Source organism: Mustelus asterias, unplaced genomic scaffold (assembly GCF_964213995.1).
Source record: "Mustelus asterias unplaced genomic scaffold, sMusAst1.hap1.1 HAP1_SCAFFOLD_263, whole genome shotgun sequence".
Classification (NCBI taxonomy): Eukaryota; Metazoa; Chordata; class Chondrichthyes; order Carcharhiniformes; family Triakidae; genus Mustelus; species Mustelus asterias.
In genome coordinates, this window is record NW_027590229.1 from 341,737 (window position 1) to 364,141 (window position 22,405).

Genomic DNA, 22,405 nt, shown 5'->3' on the forward strand with positions numbered 1-22,405 from the left:
TGTAACCCGGGGAGGATGGAGTCAGTGAGATCAGACAGTGTGTAACCCGGGGAGGATGGAGTCAGTGAGATCAGACAGTGTGTAACCCGGGGAGGATGGAGTCAGTGAGATCAGACAGTGTGTAACCCAGGGAGGATGGAGTCAGTGACTCTGTTCACGAGTTGCCATCCAAAGTAAACAACTGATTACTAAATAAATAATAAAAGATAGGACCAATTTAGCCACTTTCGGTGAGGGGAATTCACTTGTCAGGTGGTATCAGCTGGGGACTGAACTCATTATTGTTCAAACCCTGCTGCAATTTGTTGGGGTGAATTTTAACATCCCGCACCCCAGGGAATCAGGGCAGGCGGGGGGCGGACCATGGAAAGGTCCGTTGACTTCGGGTGGGATTTTCCAGTTTCAGTACTGTCTCGATTCACCTTATAGTCCCCAATGCCAGCTATCTATTGAAGAGTTCCAGTACTGATGAGCTCCCTCAACCTATGACGAGGATGAACCTCTGCATGGTCACTCAATTCCTCTTCCTACTCAGCCCCTGTTACCCTTTCACTTCCTACTTGAGCTGTAGATTATTTCTCAAAATCTGGACCTTTGTCCTGTCAGAAATTATAATTTTAATTATTTTCTGAACCTACCCGCATCCATCTTCATTCTTGTTGAAGATGTTGGACTTGATCCTTCAGCCATGGTGTTGCTAGACGATCCCAGATTCTGATACTCTGTAATAAATGCAATTTCCCACGTAAAATTCCATCAAGAAATTCTTCATAACAGCCATACATTTTACATGTGATATTTCAGGAAATTTATTTGCGACACGGAGTCACTGCTAATTCTGTTCAATTCTCGAAATATAAAGAGAAGGTGCTGGAAAATCCCAGCAGGTCTGGCAGCACCTGACGGAAAGAAAACAATGTAAACATGTTGAGTCCAACATGACTCTTGGTTCGAACCCCAATGTTATCTCTGTTTCTATCTCCGCCGTGATGCCACAGCTGCTGAGATTTCCCAGCATTTTCAGTTTTTATTCCAGATATCCAGTATTCTGATTTGAAATGCATTCAGGCAAGCCCAGGCAATCTGCAAATATTAGTTTTCCATTGGGTTTGGCTTTCTTTCAGTAGCATCACAGGTAGAGACCGCTGACATTCCCTGTCAGTCCTCAATAACCAGTTATTAATAGTTATAATTTAAATTATGCTCAGTTCCAGACAAGATGCTGAGTTGTTTGAGCTCAATATAGGCAGTTCCCAATACCAGCTATCTATAGGACAATTCCAGTACTCAGGAACTCCCTCACCTGTGACGCTGATGTCCCTCCAGGTGGTCACTCACATCCCTCTTTCTACCTAGCTAATAGAAATATTTACCTCCCAAAATGCAGCATCTTTCCTGGAACCAAGCATATTTTTACTTGCAATTATTAATAACTGGTTTCAGTTTCCTAAGGACCTCTTTCTCTGGTGAACTAACAGTCAGGGCTCAATTCCCCCTCAACGAAATCAATCCAAAACATCATCTGCAGAAGAGCTTGTTGATTGTTACAGAAACTGCACGCCTTCAGGTGCAAATTCCTCTGTGTGTTGGATAGATTCTAATGATCAGATTAGCAAAATAATCTGTTGCACAATTATCTATTTCAAGTTCCATATCCGACAGAGCAGTCAGAACAACAAACAAAGAACAAAGAACAATACAGCACAGGAACAGGCCCTTCGGCCCTCCAAGCCCGTGCCGCTCCCTGGTCCAAACTGGACCATTCTTTTGTATCCCTCCATTCCCACTCCATTCATGTGGCTGTCTAGATAAGTCTTAAACGTTCCCAGTGTGTCCCCCTCCACCACCTTGACTGGCAGCGCATTCCAGGCCCCCACCACCCTCTGTGTAAAATATGTCCTTCTGATATCCATGCTAAACCTCCCCCCCACATCCCCCCTTCACCTTGAACCTATGACCCCTCGTGAACGTCACCACCCAAAGCTTCCCACCGTTCACCCTATCTATGCCTTTCATAATTTTATACACCTCTATTAGTTCACCCCTCATCCTCCGTCTTTCCTGTGAGAACAACCCCAGTTTACCCAATCTCTCCTCATAACTAAGCCCTTCCATACCAGGCAACATCCTGGTAAACCTCCTCTGCACGCTCTCTAAAGCCTCCACATCCTTCTGGTAGTGTGGCGACCAGAACTGGGCGCAGTATTCCAAATGTGGCCGAACCAACGTTCTATACAACTGCAACATCAGACCCCAACGTTTATACTCTATGCCTCGTCCGAAAGAGACAAGCATGCCATATGCCTTATTCACTACCTTCTCCACCTGTGACGTCACCTTCAAGGATCTGTGGACTTGCACACCCAGGTCCCTCTGCGTATCTACACCCTTTATGGTTCTGCTATTTATCGTATAGCTCCCCCCTACGTTAGTTCTACCAAAATGCATCACTTCGCATTTATCTGGATTGAACTCCATCTGCCATTTCTTTGCCCAAATTTCCAGCCTATCTATATCCTTCTGTAGCCTCTGACAATGGTCCTCACTATCTGCAAGTCCAGCCATTTTCGTGTTGTCCGCAAACTTACTGATCACCCCAGTTACACTTTCTTCCAGATCGTTTAAATAAATCACAAACAGCAGAGGTCCCAATACAGAGCCCTCTGGAACACCACTAGTCACAGGCATCCAGCCGGAAAAAGACCCTTCCACTACCACCCTCTGTCTTCTGTGACCAAGCCAGTTCTCCACCCATCTAGCCACCTGCCCCTTTATCCCATGAGATCTTTTGCACCAACCTACCATGAGGGACTTTGTCAAACGCTTTACTAAAGTCCATATAGATGACATCCACGGCCCTTCCCTCGTCAAACATTCTAGTTACTTCTTCAAAAAACTCCACCAGGTTAGTGAGGCATGACCTCCTTCTCACAAAACCATGCTTACTATCGTTAATGAATTTACTACTTTCTAAAAGCGCATACATCCTATCTCTCAGAATCCTCTCCAACAACTTCCCTACCACGGACGTCAAGCTCACTGGCCTATAATTTCCTGGGTTATCCTTCCTACCCTTCTTAAATAACGGGACCACATTAGCTATCCTTCAATCCTCTGGGACCTCACCTGTGTCCAGTTACGAGACAAAGATTTGCGTCAGAGGCCCAGTGATTTCATCTCTCATCTCCCTGAGCAGCCTTGGATAGATTCCATCAGGCCCTGTGGATTTGTCAGTCTTTATATTCCCTAAAAAACCTAACATTTCCTCCCTTGTAATGGAGATTTTCTCTAACTGGTCAACACTCCCCTCCGAGACACTCCCAGTCAACACATCCCTCTCCTTTGTGAATACCGACAAAGTATTCATTTAGGATCTCCCCTACTTCTTTGGGCTCTAAGCATAATTCCCCACTTTTTTCCCTGAGGAGGTCCGATTTTTTCCCTGACAATCCTTTTGTTCCTAATGTATGAATAAAATGCATTGGGATTCTCCTTAATCCCTCAGTCACACCCTCCAATAGAAGGCACTTGATCTTGAGCTGAAGCAGGGAATGATTCCGACCTTTAATCTCACCAGTCTGGAGAACACAATGGAAATAAGAGCAGTCTTGTCACTGCTCCACTGACTAACGGTAACTCATCACAGGCCCATTTCACTGCAGCATCAAACCGGAGTCACGAGCAAAAATGTAATTTGAATTCCTTGATAACAGTCTGCTCCGTGACACAGCTGAGAACTGGTACTAATTTATTAACTGGATCGTAATCCCTCCTCCCTTTATCATGTGCAATCCGATTTCACTGACTCCATCCTCCCCGGGTTACACACTGTCTGATCTCACTGACTCCATCCTCCCCGGGTTACACACTGTCTGATCTCACTGACTCCATCCTCCCCGGGTTACACACTGTCTGATCTCACTGACTCCATCCTCCCCGGGTTACACACTGTCTGATCTCACTGACTCCATCCTCCCCGGGTTACACACTGTCTGATCTCACTGACTCCATCCTCCCCGGGTTACACACTGTCTGATCTCACTGACTCCATCCTCCCCGGGTTACACACTGTCTGATCTCACTGACTCCATCCTCCCCGGGTTACACACTGTCTGATCTCACTGACTCCATCCTCCCCGGGTTACACACTGCCTGATCTCACTGACTCCATCCTCCCCGGGTTACACACTGTCTGATCTCACTGACTCCATCCTCCCCGGGTTACACACTGTCTGATCTCACTGACTCCATCCTCCCCGGGTTACACACTGTCTGGTCTCACTGACTCCATCCTCCCCGGGTTACACACTGTCTGATCTCACTGACTCCATCCTCCCCGGGTTACACACTGTCTGATCTCACTGACTCCATCCATTTTCCTCCAACCAAAATGCTGTCATGTCCTCAAAGAATTCAATGAAATTCGTGAGGCAAGATCTTCCTTTGACAACTGCACGTTGACCATCCCTGACAAGTCCATGCCTTTCGACATGACAATTAATCCGCTCACTCAGGATTATTTCCAATAATTTGCCCATCAGCAATTTAAGGCGAACTGGCCTATAATTGTTTGGCATTTCCCTCGACACCTTTTTAAAACAATTGAAAAGGAATGGGGCGGCACGGTAGCACAGTGGTTAGCACTGCTGCTTCACAGCCCCAGCGACCTGGGTTCGATTCCCGGCTCGGGTCACTGTCTGTGTGGAGCTTGGAAATTCTCCTCGTGTCTGCGTGGGTTTCCTCCGGGTGTTCCGGTTTCCTCCCACATTCCAAAGATGTGCGGGTTTGGTTGATTGGCCATGCTAAATTGCCCCTTAATGTCCTGAGATGCGTAGGTTAGAGGGATTAGCGGGTAAATATGTAGGAATATGCTGTTAGGGACTGGGTGAGATTGTGGTCGGTGCAGACTCGATGGGCCGAATGGCCTCTTTCTGCGCTGTAGGTTTCTATGATTCTAAGTTTGCGCTCCTGCAGCCCTCAGTTAGCTCCTCTATCTCTAGTGATGATTGGAAAATCATTATCAGAATAGTCAGTGAGATGTTGGCCCGGCTCAGGAAGATGGGCTGGATTTCTGTGGTATGTTGGGTGGTTGTAGGTGGGTGCACTGAGCTGCAAGCGAGGAGGTGTTGTATTCATCAGCTGGTGGGCGGAGGGGGGCAGTTATGTTGCCCTATTCTGGATGGAGGAGCTAATCTTGTGGCTGAGGGAAATCGTTCTGTCCCATGGATCTCCGATAGGCTAGTTGAGAGGTCACGTAGTGCGAATGGGATTGGAGTGTAGCGTGGGACCCATGGGGAATGTAAGGCCTTTGGGTGGTCAAGGAAGTTGCCAGGGGGATGGGAGGTCAGGGGGATGGTCAGTGGAAGGCTTGGATAGGAGGTGTTCAGTGTGGTGTTGTCCGATGGTGAAAAAAGTTGCTCTGGGTTGTCATATTTTAAATGGCTTCGTTAGTTGGTGGAGATCGGTCAGATTGTCAGCCGGGTCAGTCAGTAGGACAGTCAAGTGTTTGGAGGGTGGTCAGTGGGGAGGCGGGCTGCAATGGGATGTTCAGATGGTCTGGATGATCAGTGGGTATACTGGTCAGTAGTGAATGGTGCTCACTGGCATTTAGTCAGCGACGAGTTGACTAGGGGGTAATTAAATGTGTAGTCCTGAGGAAGGGAGGTGGGGTTTACTCGAGGGGCTCATAATAGCTCACGTGGTAGCGTCTGGGTAGGCAGGCGTGGTCTGGTGGGGCCACACGGAAGACAGTCAGAGGTGCTCTGTAGATCAGGTGGTTTTCCGTGGGATCCCGTGGAATGTTGGTGGTGTTGAAGTCGGGACAGGGGGAGGGCAACTGATGTTATGTGGGTTTGGCCAGAGGGGATCGAGGGGAGTTTGGCCAGAGGGGATCGAGGGGAGTTTGGCCAGAGGGGATCGAGGGGAGTTTGGCCAGAGGGGATCGAGGGGAGTTTGGCCAGAGGAGATCGAGGGGAGTTTGGCCAGAGGGGATCGAGGGGAGTTTGGCCAGAGGGGATCGAGGGGAGCTTGGCCAGAGGGGATCGAGGGGAGTTTGGCCAGAGGGGATCGAGGGGAGTTTGGCCAGAGGGGATCGAGGGGAGTTTGGCCAGAGGGGATCGAGGGGAGTTTGGCCAGAGGGGATCGAGGGGAGTTTGGCCAGAGGGGATCGAGGGGAGTTTGGCCAGAGGGGATCGAAGGGACAGTCAAAATGCTCGGATGTTAGAAGTGGAATAACATAGAGCGTCATGGTGGTAAGACAGGATGCCATGTATTGCCAATGAGTAGTCAGATAGGAGGGTGGGGGTTTCAAGGAGGCAGTCCGTTGTTCCTCTTGGGTTATTCGATATTGATGGGTGGTCTGTGGGTCTATCGATCTATCGATCATCATGTTATCGATAAATGCCTCAGTAATATAGTTACATCTAAGTGTGAAGTGGATTAAATTCTTCTAAATTTGTCTAAGTGATGACTACTTAAGGCAGTCTGAACATTAATCGGAAGTTCGTAATTTACATCACAAAGTCTGGTGGTTCCATCACAGGGCGATGGCTCAATAAAAGATTGAACTTCTCGGGCAATTGTCACACAGGTTTTACCGGGGGAACTCTGCGCCGTGGCCGCGGTGTCCCCAGCATCTGTTTTGTTTTGGGTTCTGCCCAATTCGGATATCTCAGAGCCCGAAAAGTATGAGCCGGAATTGAATGAAGATAACCTAAAACACTGGTTCAGCCGTAAGCCGGAAGAAAGAGTTGAACATTGGACACGTACTAAAGAAAGAACATAACCGGTTCAGAGAGGCGAAGAAAATGTTGATAAAAATGGTAGCAGAAATGGCGATCTTCAGTTACATTGGTAAGTATAGCAACATGGAGAACAGCATTGAGAAATGTTTTCAAAAGATGTTTAAAGTTCCGAGCGGTTTAGACGAAGTAGAGAGAAACTGTAACTATTGCTGGAAGAATTAAAAATCGTTGTCTCAATTTCGCCGATATCTTCCAAAGAAAACAAATCGATTTGCAGGAAGCAGGGTGACAAGGAAGGCGGGATATTTGGGCCAGATGGATTGATCTTGCACTGTCCGGCACAGGCTCGCTGACGTTCTTCAGTGCTGTTAACCATTCAATAAATCTACTGGACCACTCTGTAAAATGCCACAAAGGCTCATGTTTCTTAAATCTCTGTAATAGTTGTTAGTATATTCTGGGTTCTTACCTTATGCTGCGGTTCTTGAATCTGGTTCCAGAGAGTCCTGATAAATTAGTGTACTGGTTACAGCAGATTATCGAACACACCCTGGGTAAAGATTAATTACATATTACAGTCATAAACAAGACCTTCAGCCTGATCAGCACAAACCAGTAACACATTGTAATTTTATTTAGAGCTGGATCCGAATTAAATGGCGTATCATTTTAATTGAATTATTCTGATTATTCACTGATCAATTTTGACAAGGGTGTTCATTTTGTTCCCTGTTGATAGTGATTACATTTCCCCTGCTCTTTTAGACACACAGTCTTCATTTATTGGCTGTGATGTTTTTTTTCTCTTTTTATTACCTACTGTGTAACGTCTTTATTATTGGACTATAAACTTTCAAAGAGAGCAAAGTTCAAAGTTCAAACATGGTTGCTTTATGGGGTTCAGACACCAGGGGATAGGAAACACTGAGCTCGACCGCTGAAATATATTTGCTTTCAATCGCTAGATTTTCACTCCATTTTGCTGCAATTCTATCCGTGTAAATGCTATTTATTGATATTGTTGATCCATTAATCTCGGTACCCAGGCTTCTAACATATTCTACTGCCCTGAACTTGTGCATTTTCCATCATAGATTATTCTCCCAGCTTCAGTAGATTAATGAGGAGAATGTCTTAGAATGGTCTCCCGTTGGTTGTCTGCGCTTTTTTGTTGTTTACAGCCTGAGATGTGATCAGAAATATAGCACCTAATCAGCCTCAATATTTGGTAATTGGCTTTGTCTGCTGGTTTCCTTTTTTGGAATGGAATCACTCAATCTGTGTCACATGAGAGAACAGATCCACCAGAGGGAGTGGCAGTATTATCGCAGGAGAGTTGCTGGGAGCCCTCAGAATTGAACTTCTCGGGCAATGTCGTGCAACCCTGACTAAAGGACCTCTGGCCTGTTGTAGGGGCATCTTTGGATACCTCACAGTTAGGATGTGAGGCCCCACACTGCATGCCAGACTTGACATGCTCAGACCTAGGAGGTTACGATGAAAATTTATGAAACTTTGTTTCGGCTTGAAGTAGGAATATTGAGTGAAGCTGTGAGGTTCACAGAGAATAAAGAAAAAAATAGGAAAATCATCCACGGATAAAGTAACTCAGTTGCATGATTACTGTCAGCACATGTAAAAGAGGGGTCGACAGAAGGTTTCGCGAGATGTTACAAACACTGAACAGTTTAATATTAACTACAGATAAACTGTTATCATTGCTAGAAGGAGTGGGAAGCGTTTATATCCCATTTCACCTTGTTTAAACAGAAACGAAGAAGTATTGAAGGAAAGGATGAGGGGGTACATAGACAAATAGGGGACAGAGGGACTGGCTGGATTGTTCTTACGGAGAGCTAACACAGAGATACCGACCTCCTTGAACTTTCTAACCGATGAATCTATGGAACTACTGCACCAAAACTCGAGATTGTTCAGATTCCCTACATTAAAAGAATGTAAAGGTGGTCACAATATTCTGGGCTCTTACCTTGAGCAGCCGTTCCCGCTCCTGGTTCCAGCAAGTCTGAACAAATTAGTATATTGGATTCAACCGTTTATCAAACACACCCTGGGTAAAGGTCAGTTACACACAGTCATAAATACGACCTTCAGCCTGATCAGTGCAACTCCTCACCACACCTTTCTCTTAATGCCAGCTGGGTCTGAATTAAACAGTATAATCTTATTGAATCATTTCAATAAATCCGGAATCAATTTAAACGAAGTCATTCGTTCTGTGTGCCTGAATAACAGAGAGTATTTTCCACAGAATCGTTAAGACCCACAGATAAATAGTCAGCAGTTGTTAGATGTTATTATCCACTGTATCACTTATCTATTATTTAATGAGGCAACTCTAGAGAGAACAAGGTTCAAAGAACAATGTACATTTATTGGGTTCAGACGGGCAGATGATAGGAAAAACGAAACTCTCGTTTTGAAACATACTTGCTTTCAATCACTAAATTTAAGCGATGTTCAAAATAACGGACATTTTCAGCATTAACTACAGTGAATCTGTTTCAATTGGTGACAGGATTCAGAAACTTCTTATCCAATTTCACAGAGGGCTTCAAATGGCAAGGAATAAGGACTGCACCAGAAAGTCAAATATTTCACAATGTCGCTACGGTAAAATTTGATAATGGTTGCCACACAGCAGAGTCATAAACATGAACTTCAGCTTGCTCAGTACAATTCCTCATCACATTTTTCCCTAATTTAGTGCTGGGTCTGAATCACTCATATTTTCATTTATATTAACTTATTCTGATAACTCACTGATCAAATTAAACAAAATCAGTCATTTTGCGTGCCTGTTGACAGTGATACCTCCCCCGGCACTTTCAGCCCCACAGAGAAACAGTATGCACTTGTTAGATTTGATGTTTTCCTTATTTTATTACTCACTATATAATGTCTTTATTATTTGGCTATAAACGTCCAGAAAGAGCAATGTGCAAAGAGCATTGTTCCTTTATTGGGTTCAAACATCAGAAGGGAGGAAATATGTTGAAATACTTTTTTTAAAAAACCTTTGCTTTTAACCATTAGATCTTTCATTCTATTTTGCTCCAATTCTATCTCCATAAACGGAATGTATTTGCATCTTGGCTCGATTTATCTCGGTATCATGTTTCTATCATATTACCTCAGTTATACAGTGTTGAATATGTGCAGTTTCCTTCATAAATTATTTTACCAACTAACAGTAGAGTAATGATTGGAGTGCCCTGGAGATGGTCCCTATTTCGTTACATGCGATATTTCTGTTTGTTAAGCCTTAGCTATGAACAGTAATATTGCAAGTAGTTAATTTCAATATTTTGTTATTATTCTTGTCTGCCGCCTACACGTTTTGGAATGAAATTACTCAATGTCTATCCCAGCAGAGCGCAAATCCACCAGAGACTTGAGAGGGAATACATCAAAATTGAACATCCCGGGATATTAGCCTGGAATGCTCATCTGAGCACTTCTGGGCCCAGGTGAGGACATCTTCAGATGACTCCGTAGTTCGGGTGCCCCGAATGTCAGACATTATTTTCTGACCCACAAGAAGTTATGATGAAATCATAATCCCTCCATGCCATACTTTCTCATAATGAGCTCCTTATAAATTACACACATGTTCATGTTCAATTGATTTTTACCCTCTGATCATTTTAGATAAAGGCATGAATTACATCGGGGCAGGACTGCGACTGCTGTCCTTGGAAGGTACTTGATAGAGTCATTGGCCAGGCTTTAAATCAATTTGGCAGGGGGATGGGAACCTATGTGACTATTCAGAGGTTGGGTCAGCAAGAACAAGTGGAAAATAGATAGGATGGACGTCGGGAAGTTGTTTCCATTAGCAGGGGAGACTGGGACGCGGGGGCACAGCCTTAGAATAAAAGGGAGTCACTTTAGAACAGAGATGAGGAGAAATTTCTTCAGCCAGAGAGTGGTAGGTCTGTGGAATTCATTGCCACAGAGGGCTGTGGAGGCCGAGACGTTGACCGTCTTCAAGACAGAAATTGATAAATTCTTGATTTCCCGAGGAATTAAGGGCTATGGGGAGAGAGCGGGTAAATGGAGTTGAAATCAACCATGATTGAATGGTGGAGTGGACTCGATGGGCCAAATGGCCTTACTTCCGCTCCTATGTCTTATGGTCTTATGGTCTAAAATACAGCAAGAATAATAACAGTGAGAGGCAGATAAATCAAGAGCCAGAGACAGATAAGGGCACAGTAAAAATTGTAGGAACGGGACAAGAAAAGTTAAAATGCTTACCTTAAGGTGTTGTACCTGAACGCGCCGAGCATCCCAAACATCATGGAAGAATTAGCTATGCGGATAGATGATATATTTCATATTGCAGACTCAATGCTCCTAGGTGACCAAGAATGGGAAATAAGCATTGAGGTGTAGTTGGCGTTTAGGAAGGAACGTCAGAGGAAGAGATGGTGGAGTTGCATTGTTGATTGAAGAAGTTATTGATATGATCTTGAGGAAACATATTAGCACAGATGGAGGGATATAGTTTGGGTAGATAGGATGAAATGTTTCTCCTCGTAGAGGGTTCAATAAAAAGAGAGGAAATATTTTACAAAAGGAGAAGGAACTTGAGGGGGGATTTGAGAAGAACTGTTTTCATCCAGAGGGTGATGGTAATCTGGAAACTCACTGCATGAAAGGGTGGATGAGGCGGGGGAACTCTCAACATTTCGGCATTTAGACGAACTATTGAAACGCTATCGCAGAGGTGGCTACAGGCCACCACCTAAGATACTGTGATTCTGTCCATTAAGTGTGCAGCATCAGACTCGTGTACAGGTTTACTGGACGAGAGAAACGTACTGTTTTGGTTGATCCATGTGACGAAGAGGGAATGTGAACATTCAGGTCAGCTACCGGGAGACAAGAGAAGCACAATTGTGTGTTCTCAATCCTGGAACTTTCGGATCAAATAAAAATGATTGACTCATTCCCAATGAGTCAATTATTTTCATCGTTGAAATAATTGAAGAATTGGAGTTAAGGGATACTTGAGCACATTCTTTAGCTGCTCTCTGAACATTGTCTGTGTAACAGCATAAATAGCAGTGTTCGTGCAGGAACTCAGGAGTTGCAACATCAATCCCAATTCCTGAGAAAATGCATCTAACCATATGTGCCGATATCCGAAGTAATACATCCGCCACTATATAGAGTAAACCATTAACATTGCCCATAAAAGGATGAAATTTGCCGATATAACAAACAATAAAATGATGGATTTCCTTCAGCTCTCCATCTCAAGGTCTCTGGGGCTTCCGCGACTCTTGTTCTTTCGGAGTCTCTTGCGGGCTCTGCTCCTTACTACAATGTGCCTGAAGGTGAAAACATTGAGTACCAAAATGACGATAAATGGGACACATGGGTTCAAACGGTTGTGCAAGAAAACAACAGTCCCCCAGACTGGAGAGAACAAAACATAATTCGGGTACTTGCAAAACCAAGGGATGTTCTCAACCTATATGCACCCTTCAGCATAAGGGGCCAGAAAATGTTCTTTGAACAGCTCATCACAGTCACTGTTCCCAGCACGACAGCCGCCGTTTTCTCGCTGCAATATTTACTTTTCAGTTTTTGGGAACAGATGGCCACAAATCGATCAAAGGTGAAAGTAACGGTGAACCAGACAGAACAGTCAGTAGCTGCATAAAGCAGAATGGCGTGGACATTACACACGAGAATATACTGCAGGAAAAGAAAGTGTTCCCAATAAACAATTGGAATGTGTCTCAATATCAGATCGAGGTTAATGACCAGTAGATCCGCTGCTGCCATGGTCACGAGGTGAGAAGTGACACATTTTGAGAGACCACAGTTTCTGAATTTCAGGACCACCATCGTGACAATGTTCACTGTAAGGAATGGAACCAAACAAGAAAATTAAGCTTTGAGCCTGGAAAATAGTTAACAGTTTGATTCAGGTGTTATTGCATGTGCTGCGAAATATTGAAATACATTAAAATGTTAGAGAACAAACCGGAAGATCTGCAATGCTGCGGAAGAAAGCAAAGATTCGGTAACGAAAGTTGGAACACAGTCGGGAGGATACCACAAGTAAGGGTTTCCACAGGCCATGGGGAACCCAGGAGCAAAATGAGATCTATTCATAACAGTGTGATCAAGGTGTGTTGATGGAAGGAATCGGGGAAAGCTGTACCTTCGGTGAGTGACCAGATGTTATGGTTGTATTACCGACAAGGACGCCTGTTGCACAAAACATTTTTTTCCAACTTCACTAACACCAGGAGTACGTTGTATTTCTCGGAAAGAATGTTAAACACTTCCAGTGGTATAATTGCAGAACAGTCACAAAACAGGCGTCCATGTGAACTTAGACATGAAACGCGAGCTTTACAATTTGCTCATTGCAAAACCAGAAAAAAAAAACGTAACGAAAGGTTTTTCTCAAAATTACATTTGATCAAGCCATATCCAGGAATTTAACAGGCGTTTAGATTATCAGAAGGGCAGAACATAAAAAAGTCACTTATTTCCAGTCTGTAATATAATGCATGAAATTGTTGGAGGCTTGAAAGATTCGTTTCCCGTGTCTTGAAGCAAAATGGAGGTTGCAATTTGTTCGCTTTCACTCAAATATGTGTTCGGGCGCCTGTAGAAACGAAACTCGATTCCAGAACAATGGATGTATCAACGCTGCTTACTGCCAGGCTTTTCTATTCTGTTTTTCTTTGCTGGAATATGATCTCGTTCATCAGCGTCTTCTTTTTTCGATTAAATGACTCCCACACTGGGAAAAAATCCTGTTTTAAATGTTTCAATAATGACCTCATACAACATCAAGTACAACATTTTTTGTTACAGAATAAACTGCTTCCCTGTGATGTGACATGATGAGGAATATCTGATGCCTACACATAAACATCCCCATTCTGAAAATTCTCTGATGCTCTGCTCCACTCACCGCAACATTCCCACTGTATTATTTTGTGGCTGTAGTAGGAGTCAGAGTATAGGGACAGGGAGGCAGGGGAGTGATGGGCGAGGCAGGAGGGAGAGAAACAAACCTGCTTTGAAACTTTACATGGCATGGACACAAGCAGTGGCGCAAAATAGTTACAGCTTGATACGGAAAGGCCAAGTGAGGGAGAATGTTCCATGGCCTGAGGGGAATTGTTTTTCAATTCAAAACTACTGTGGCAGCAGGATGGCAATCAGAGCAACAGATCAGCAAGTGAAATGACCGACCAGGACTTAGAGTTTAAAAGCAATAAGCCTCAGGGGAAGGCCTGTCAGAGAGAGGTTAATCAGCAAGGCAGGGATGGCGGTCTGAAATTTCTTTGTGCTAACTTTAAGAGTATGACAGCTCAGACAGATCAACTTGAAGCTTGGATTAGTACAAATAACTATGATGGTGCAGGTATTACAGAGACGTGGTTGAGAGAGGGGCGGGACTGGGAGCTAATCGTTGCAGAATTTGGATATTTCAGGCGTGATAGAGAGGGATGTAAAAGAGGTGGGTGTAGTTGCATTCCGGCTTAGGTGGAATATCTCAGCTGTACTGAGGGAGGACACCTTGGTGGGGGGCTCATCCAGCGAACCCATAAGTGTAGAGTTCAGGAATAGGAAGGTCGCAATCACATTGGTGTGGTTGTACTGGGCCTCCCAATCGCCAGGGAGAGATAGCGGAACAGGTATATGGACAGATTTTGGAATCACGTAAAAACTACAGGGTTGTTGTGGCGGGTGATTTTAACTTCCCCTATATTAACTGGGACTCCCTTAGTGCCAAAGGTTTGGATAAAGTGGTGGGGAATTTGTAAGGTGCGTTCAGGAGACATTCTTTATGCATCTTGTAATTAGTCTAACTAGGGAGGGGGCCATGCTCGGCCTGGTATTGGGGAATGAACTCGGTCAGGTGATCGAAATTTCAGTGTGGAGCATTTTGGAAACAATAGACATAATTCTGTAAGCTATAAGTAACTTATGGATAAGTATAAGTGTGGCCATCTGATGGAGTTACTAAAATGGGTAAAGCTTACTACAACAGTATTCGGCAGAAACTGGGGAATTTAAATCAGGGCCACTGTTTGAGGGTATGTGGAAACGTTTCAAAGGGCAGTGGATTATAATTCATGACCAACATGTCTGCGAAATGAAGGAAAACGATCGCAAGTTTTGGGAGACTTGGGTGACAAGACATATAGTGAGGGAAGTCAAAAAGAAAAAGGCGGCATAAGTAGGATTTAGTAAACTGGAGGCAGACAGAACCCGCGGAGAATATCAACAAATGAGGAAATAACTGAATCAAGGAGTCTTTCGGTCTGAAGAGGACTATGAAATGTCCTTGACAAACATGGTTAAGGAAAATCCCAAGGCGTTTTATATGTATATAAGTGGGCATGCATGCAAGTGGGCAGCTACAGAAAATGTAGGTCCACTCAAGGCTAAAGGAGAAAATGCCTGGGTTCATCCTCAGAAAGTGAGTGAGGTCTTACTTTGCATTCATATTCACAAAGGAGGGCATGTTGGGTGGTGGGTCGAGAGGGGAGCATGCTGATATAAAGAAAGATACCATTGCTGGGTTCTTTGAAAAGCATTCAGGTAGGCAAGTCCCCAGGACATGCTGGGATTCATCCCAGGATACTGAGGAAGGAGAGGGAGAAAATTGCTGGGGCCTTGTTCGGAATCTTTATATCCTTTATATTCATAGGAGAGGTCGCAGAGGACAGGCTAATAGCCAGTGTTGTTCCTTTGAATAAGGAGGGCAATAAGGGTATTCTCTGAAATTACAGGCTGGCGAGCCTTACACAAATGGGAGGAAAATTACTGGACAGGATTCTGAGGGACAGGATTTACTCGCAAATGAAAAGCACTCTCACGGACACAAATTCCGACAAACAAACGAAACGCTGTGTTTGTCTGTTTATGTGCATATATTGTCTATTTGTAAGGCAAGCACTGCTGCCTCACAGCTCTAAGTTCGATTTCAGACTCGGGTATTTGTGTGTGATGATTTACCGTGGACAATCAGTCTAGTCTTCACGGCTTTGGACAGTGGAAGGAAACCAGTGCAGCCACTGAAAACCCACTAGGACACAGGGAGGACATGAAAAGCAGACTTTAGATCTAGGAGCACACATACAAAGACACACGCACACACACACACACACCGACACTTGTTTGTCTTGTGAGGAGGTCGGTGCGGTTCTTGAGGAGGTTCAGATCAAACACTCCAGACGTTCAAAGATGCCCTCATAAGAACAGGATATGGCGCGCGATTCTTCGATCGAAAGTTCCGACGCGTCACAGCGAAAAACCGCACCAAACTCCACAGAAGACAAATACGAGACACGGCGGACAGAGTACCCTTTGTCGTCCAGTACTTCCCCGGAGCGGAGAAGCTCCGATGCCTTCTCCGGAGCCTTCAACATGTCATTGATGAAGACGAGCATCTCGCCAAGGCCATCCCCACACACGCACGTCTTGCCTTCAAACAACCGCACAACCTCAAACAGACCATTGTCCACAGCAAACTACCCAGCCTTCAGGAAAACAGCGACCACGCTACACAACCCTGCCACAGCATCCTCTGCAAGCCGTGCCGGATCATCGACACGGATACCATCATCTCACGTGAGAACACCATCCACTCGGTACACGGTATATACTCTTGCAACTCGGCCAACGTTGTCGACCTGATACGTTGCAGGAAAGGATGTCCCGAGGCATGGTACATTGGGGAAACCATGCAGACGCTGCGACAATGGATGAATGAACACCGCTCAAAAATCACCAGGCAAGAGTGTTCTCTTCCAGTTGGGGAGCACTTCAGTGGACACGGGCATTCGGCCTCTGATCTTCGGGTAAGCGTTCTCCAAGGCAGCCTTCACGACACACGACAATGCAGAGTCGCTGAGCAGAGACTGATAGCCAAGTTCTGCACACATGAGTACGGCCTCAACCTGGATCTTGAGTTCATGTCGCACTATGTGTAACCCCCACGACTTGCCTGGGCTTGCAAACCTCACTAACTGTCCTGGCTGGAGACAATACACATCTCTGTAACCTTTGCTTAATGCTCCCTCCACTCACATTGTCTATTTCTTTAAGACTTGATTACCTGTAAAGACACGCATTCCAAACATTATTTTGTAAATTGTGTTTGTGTCTTTACATGCCCTGTTTGTGAACAGAACTCCCACTCACCTGATGAAGGGACAGCGCTCCGAAAGCTTGTGGATTGTGCGACCAAATAAACCTGTTGGATTTTAACCTGGTGTTGTGAGACTTCTTACTGTGCTTACCCCAGTCCAACGCCGGCATCTCCACAACATGAGTTTAGATAACAAGCGAATGCAAAGTCACTGTGATTGGTAAATGTAACGTGAGGAGGATCTTTTTTTTCTTGTTGGCTCAGAGATAGGAAACAGAGTGTGGGGAGACATTGGCATTTCTCAAAGGAAGAAGTGAGTGTTCAGCAATGGGGAAAGTGAGAGTCATAGAATTCATATACTGCAGAAGGAGCCATTCAGCTCAACAAGCCTGCCCCGACAGTAATCCCACCCAGGCCTGAATCCCCCTGAGACTCAGGGGCAATTTAGCAAACGTGCAAACTCAACAAAGACAGTGACCCGAGGGTGGGAATCGAACCCAGGTCCCTGGCGTTGTGAGTCAACAGTGCTAACCACTGTGCCACAAAGTCATGGAGGTTTACAGCATGGAAACAGGCCCTTTGGCCCAACATGTCCATGCCGCCCAGTTTTTACCATTAAGGTAGTACCAATTGCCTGTGTTGGCCCATATCTCTCCATACCAATCTTACCAATTTAGCTGTCTAGATTGTACCCGCTGCTACTACGATCTCTGGCAGCTTGTTCCAATCCCTCACCACCCTCTGTGTGAAAAGAATTGCCCTCTGGACCCTCTCCCCTCTCACTTTAAACCTATCTCCTCTCGTTTTAGACTCCCCTCCCTTTTGGAAAAGATGTTGACTAGCTTACCAAAGAACAAAGAAAATTACAGCACAGGAACAGGCCCTTCGGCCCTCCAAGCCTGCACCGACCATGCTGCCCGACTGAATTAAAACCGCCTACCCTTCCGGGGACCATATCCCTCTATTCCCATCCTATTCATGTGCTTGTCCAGACCCCCCGTAAAACTCACTATCGAATCTGCTTCCTTTATCTCCCCCGGCAGCAAGTTCTAGGCACCCACCACACTCTAAAAAAACGTACCTCATACATCTCTTTTAAACCTAGCCCCTCGCACCTTAAACGTATGGCCCCATGCAAGTGAATCTTCCACCCTGGGAAAAAGCTTCTGACTATCCACTCTGTCCATGCCCCTCATAATCTTGTAGACTTCTATCAGGTCTCCCCTCAACCTCTGTCGTTCCAGTAAGAACAAACCAAGTTTCTTCAACCTCTCCTCATAGCTAATGCCCTCCATACCAGGCAACATCCTGGTAAATCTTTTCTGAATCCTCTCCAAAGCTTCCACATCTTTCTGGTACTGTGCCGACCAGAATTGAACACTATGTTCCAAGTGCGGCCTAACTAAGATTCTGTACAGCTGCTATATCCATGCCCTCATTATTTTATAGACCTCTATAAGGCACCCCTAAGCCTACTCAAGGGAAAACAGTCCCAGACTATCCAGCCTCTCATTATAACTCAAACAAGCAAGCCCTGTAGCATCCCAGTAATTATTTTCTGCACACTTTCTCGATTAATAATATCCTTTCTATAATAGGATGACCAGAACTGTACACAGTATTCCAAGTGTGATCTTACCAATGTCTTGTACAACTTCAACAAGATGTCCCAACTCCTGGATTCAATGTTCTGACCGATGAAACCAAGCATGCCGAATGCCTTCTTCACCACTCTGTCCACCTGTGACTCCACTTTCAAGGAGCTATGAATCTGCACCCCGAGATCTTTGTTCTGTAACTCTCCCCAACGCCCTACCATTAACTGAGTAAGTCTTGTATTGGTTCGATCTATCAAAATGCATCAACTCGCATTTATCTAAATTAAACTCCATCTGCCATTCGTCAGCCCACTGGCCCAAGTGATTAAGATCCCGTTGCAACCCTAGATAACCTTCTTCACTGTCCACTATGCCACAAATCTTGGTGTCATCTGCAAACTTACTAACCATGCCTCCTAAATTCTCATCCAAATCATTAATATAAATAACAGATAACAGTGGACCCAGCACTGATCCCTGAGGCAGACCGCTGGTCACAGGCCTCCAGTTTGATCAAAAAAACAACCCTCTACAACCACCCTTTGTCTTCTGTCATCAAGCCAATTTTATATCCATTTGGCTACCTCACCCTGGATCCCGTGAGATTTTACCAAATCCTGTCTGCTTTTGTTTTTAAACACTGAAACCTCTTGACCTTGTTGGGAATATCAGTGCGGTTTGAGAACAGCAAACACTGATCACACACTTAGCAATACCCCAACACAGGACTGAGCAGAGTTTCTTGTGCGCTATACAGACAAAATATTCCGCACATAGAGTACACACGGGAGATGGAGAGGAAAGGGTGTGGAATATAGTGTTGCAGTTACTGATAGGGTGTAGAGAAAGATCAGCTTAATATATGGTAGGTCCACTCAAAAGTTGACATTCTGACCAAGAACTAAAGCTTTCCACAAAACAAGGCTCACAAATTCAACACCAATTTCCTTTGTCCCCTCTCCCATCATGCTGTGTTCGGAGTCTCTGATTGATGCTAAGGGCCTAGTATTTGAGGCTCTGAGCTGAACCCACAATCTGTCTGATTCTGAGGGAAGATTACTGCCCACTCAGATACAGCTGGCTGCAGTATCCCCTTGAAATATATCTGTTGTGTAAAGAGCCGCATGTTTTTTCCCTGTGTCCCTTCAAGAACTATTGAATAATCTTTAAACATCTGCATTAATTATCACAGAACAGAGCCAACATGGTGGAATCTAGTATCAGGGAGGGCACAGTTTAAAATTCATACAGCTCCCATTAAAGAGGGAGATGAGGAGGAATAATTTATTCTCTTATGGGTTGGTTAGTGTTTAGAATTCCCTTCCCCAGAGAGTTGGGACATTGGACATATTCAATGGGAGCAAGTTAAAACGTGCAGCAAAAGGGAGACCATCTATACCTCTCTCAATCTGTGTGTCTCTCTTTTTCTCACTCTCTGTGTCTGTGTCTTGTGTCCTTCTCATTGTTCCACAGGACCAGGCTGAGGAGAAGGCAGTTGGTTTGTTCACTACATTTATTTATTTATTTTAAGTTAAATTTGTGTAAAAAAATCGGAGGTTTTTTTTCAAAACAGGAAGTGGGCCCAGCAGGAGTCTGAGAAGGTTTTTGGAGGGTTTAAAAGTAGGCCGCACTTTTGAGCGGGCAGCGTCGTTAGCGGGCAGGGGAGTGAGCAGGAGGCAGAGTGAAAGCTGTAGGGCTTTGGCTCACAGGGCTTAGGCAGAAAGGGCGAGCAGGGGTGAGTTAATTCATTTTTTGCTGTTTCTACCTGGTACTGTCAAGGTATCTAGAGAGGATGGGTGTGCAGGCAGTGCAATGTTCCTCTTGCACTATGTTCGAGGTGAGGGACGACGTCAGTGTCCCTGCTGATTATACCTGTGAGAAGTGCATCCATCTGCAGCTCCTCCAAAACCGTGTAAGGGAACTGGAGCTGGAGTTGGAGGAACTTAGGATCATTAGGGATGCAGAGATGGCCATAGACAGAAGCTTCAGGGATACAGTTACTCCGCGGAATGAAAATAGATGGGTGACGGTGAGAGGGGCTGGGAAGAAGCAGTCGGTGCAGGGATCCCCTGTGGTCGTTCCCCTTAGCAATAAGTATTCCGCTTTGGATACGGTTGAGGGGGACGACATACCAGTGGTGAGCCGCAGTGAGAGGATCTCTGGCACTGAGTCCGTCCCTGTGGCTCAGGAGGGTAAGGAGGAGAGCGGGAGGGCAATAGTTATTGGGGACTCGTTAGTTAGAGGGATAGATAGGAGGTTCTGTGGCAGCAAAAGAGACTCGAGGATGGTTTGTTGCCTACCGGATGCCAGGGTCCGTGACGTCTCGGACCGTGTTTTCCGGATTCTTAAGGGGGAGGGGAAACAGTCACAAGTCGTGGTACACATTGGTACCAACGACATAGGTAAGAGAAGGGACGGGGATTTAAAACAGGAATTTCGGGAGCTGGGCTGGAAGCTGAGAGCAAAGACAAAACATGTGGTCATCTCTGGTACGCTACCGGTGCCACGTGATAGCGAGTTGAGGAACAGGGAGAGAGTGCACTTAAACATGTGGTTGCAGGGATGGTGCAGGAGGGAGGGTTTCAGATACGTGGATAATTGGAACACGTTCTGGGGAAGGTGGGACCTCTACAAACAGGACGGGGTGCACCTGAACCAGAGGGGCACCAATATCCTGGGAGGGAAATTTGCTACGGCTCTTCAGGGGGATTTAAACTAATTTGTCAGGGGAGTGGGAAAAGGAGTTGTAGTCCGGAAGTCAGTGTTGAGGGTGGTGAGATATTGGGGAAGGTATCAAGGTCAAGGGTGGGTACCGGTAGACAGGAAGGTGGGTTGAAGTGTGTCTACTTCAATGCAAGGAGCATCCAGAACAAGGTGGATGAACTTGGGGCGTGGATTGCTACTTGGGACTACGATGTTGTGGCCATTACGGAGACGTGGGTAGAACAAGGACAGGAATGGTTGTTGGACGTTCCGGGGTATAGATGTTTCAGTAAGTGTAGGGAAGCTGGTAAAAGAGGTGGAGGAGTAGCATTGTTAATCAAGGATAGTTTAACGGCTGCGGAAAAGCACTTTGAGGGGGATATGCACACTGAGGTAATATGGGCTGCAGTTAGAAACAGGAAAGGAGCGGTCACGTTGTTAGGAGTTTACTATAGGCCCCCAAATAGTAATAGAGATGTGGAGGAAGAAATTGCTAAGCAGATTATGGATACGTGTGGGGGTCACAGGGTAGTTGTCATGGGGGACTTTAACTTTCCAAATATTGATTGGAACCTTTGTAGGTCGAATAGTTTGGATGGGGCACTTTTTGTGCAGTGTGTGCAGGAGGGTTTCCTGACACAATATGTGGATAGGCCGACAAGGGGTGAGGCCACATTGGATTTGGTACTGGGAAATGAACCGGGCCAAGTGTTAGATTTGGTTGTGGGAGAGAACTTTGGAGATAGTGACCACAATTCGGTGTCTTTTGTTATTGCAATGGAGAGGGATAGGGCCGGACGGCAGGGCAAGGCTTACAATTGGGGGAGAGGTAATTATGATGCGATTAGGCAAGAATTAGGGGGCATAAGATGGGAACAGAAACTGTCAGGGAAAGGCACTGATGAAAAGTGGAACTTTTTCAAGGAACAAATACTGGGTGTCCTTGATAGGTATGTCCCTGTCAGGCAGGGAGGAAATGGCCGAGTGAGGGAACCGTGGTTCACAAAAGAGGTGGAATGTCTTGTGAAAAGGAAGAGGGAAGCTTATGTAGGGATGAGGAAACAAGGTTCAGATGGCTCGATTGAGGGTTACAAGTTAGCAAGGAATGAGCTGAAAAAGGGGCTGAGGAGAGCTAGGAGGGGACATGAGAAGTCCCTGGCGGGTCGGATCAAGGAAAACCCCAAGGCTTTTTACTCTTATGT

The 22,405-nt window shown here is 45.3% G+C and overlaps 2 protein-coding genes across 2 annotated transcripts in view; both read right to left on the minus strand.

Annotated features, from left to right (window-relative positions):
* LOC144485999 (uncharacterized) overlaps positions 1 to 690 on the minus strand; it is a 64,271-nt gene extending 63,581 nt beyond the window's left edge. Inside the window, exon 1 of the mRNA XM_078204109.1 lies at positions 639 to 690. Coding sequence (XP_078060235.1) covers positions 639 to 690 — 52 coding nt within the window. The remainder of the gene's footprint in view (positions 1 to 638) is intronic.
* LOC144486005 (NACHT, LRR and PYD domains-containing protein 3-like) overlaps positions 1 to 22,405 on the minus strand; it is a 142,327-nt gene that overhangs the window by 91,554 nt on the left and 28,368 nt on the right. The gene's annotated exons all lie outside the window — the stretch shown is intronic.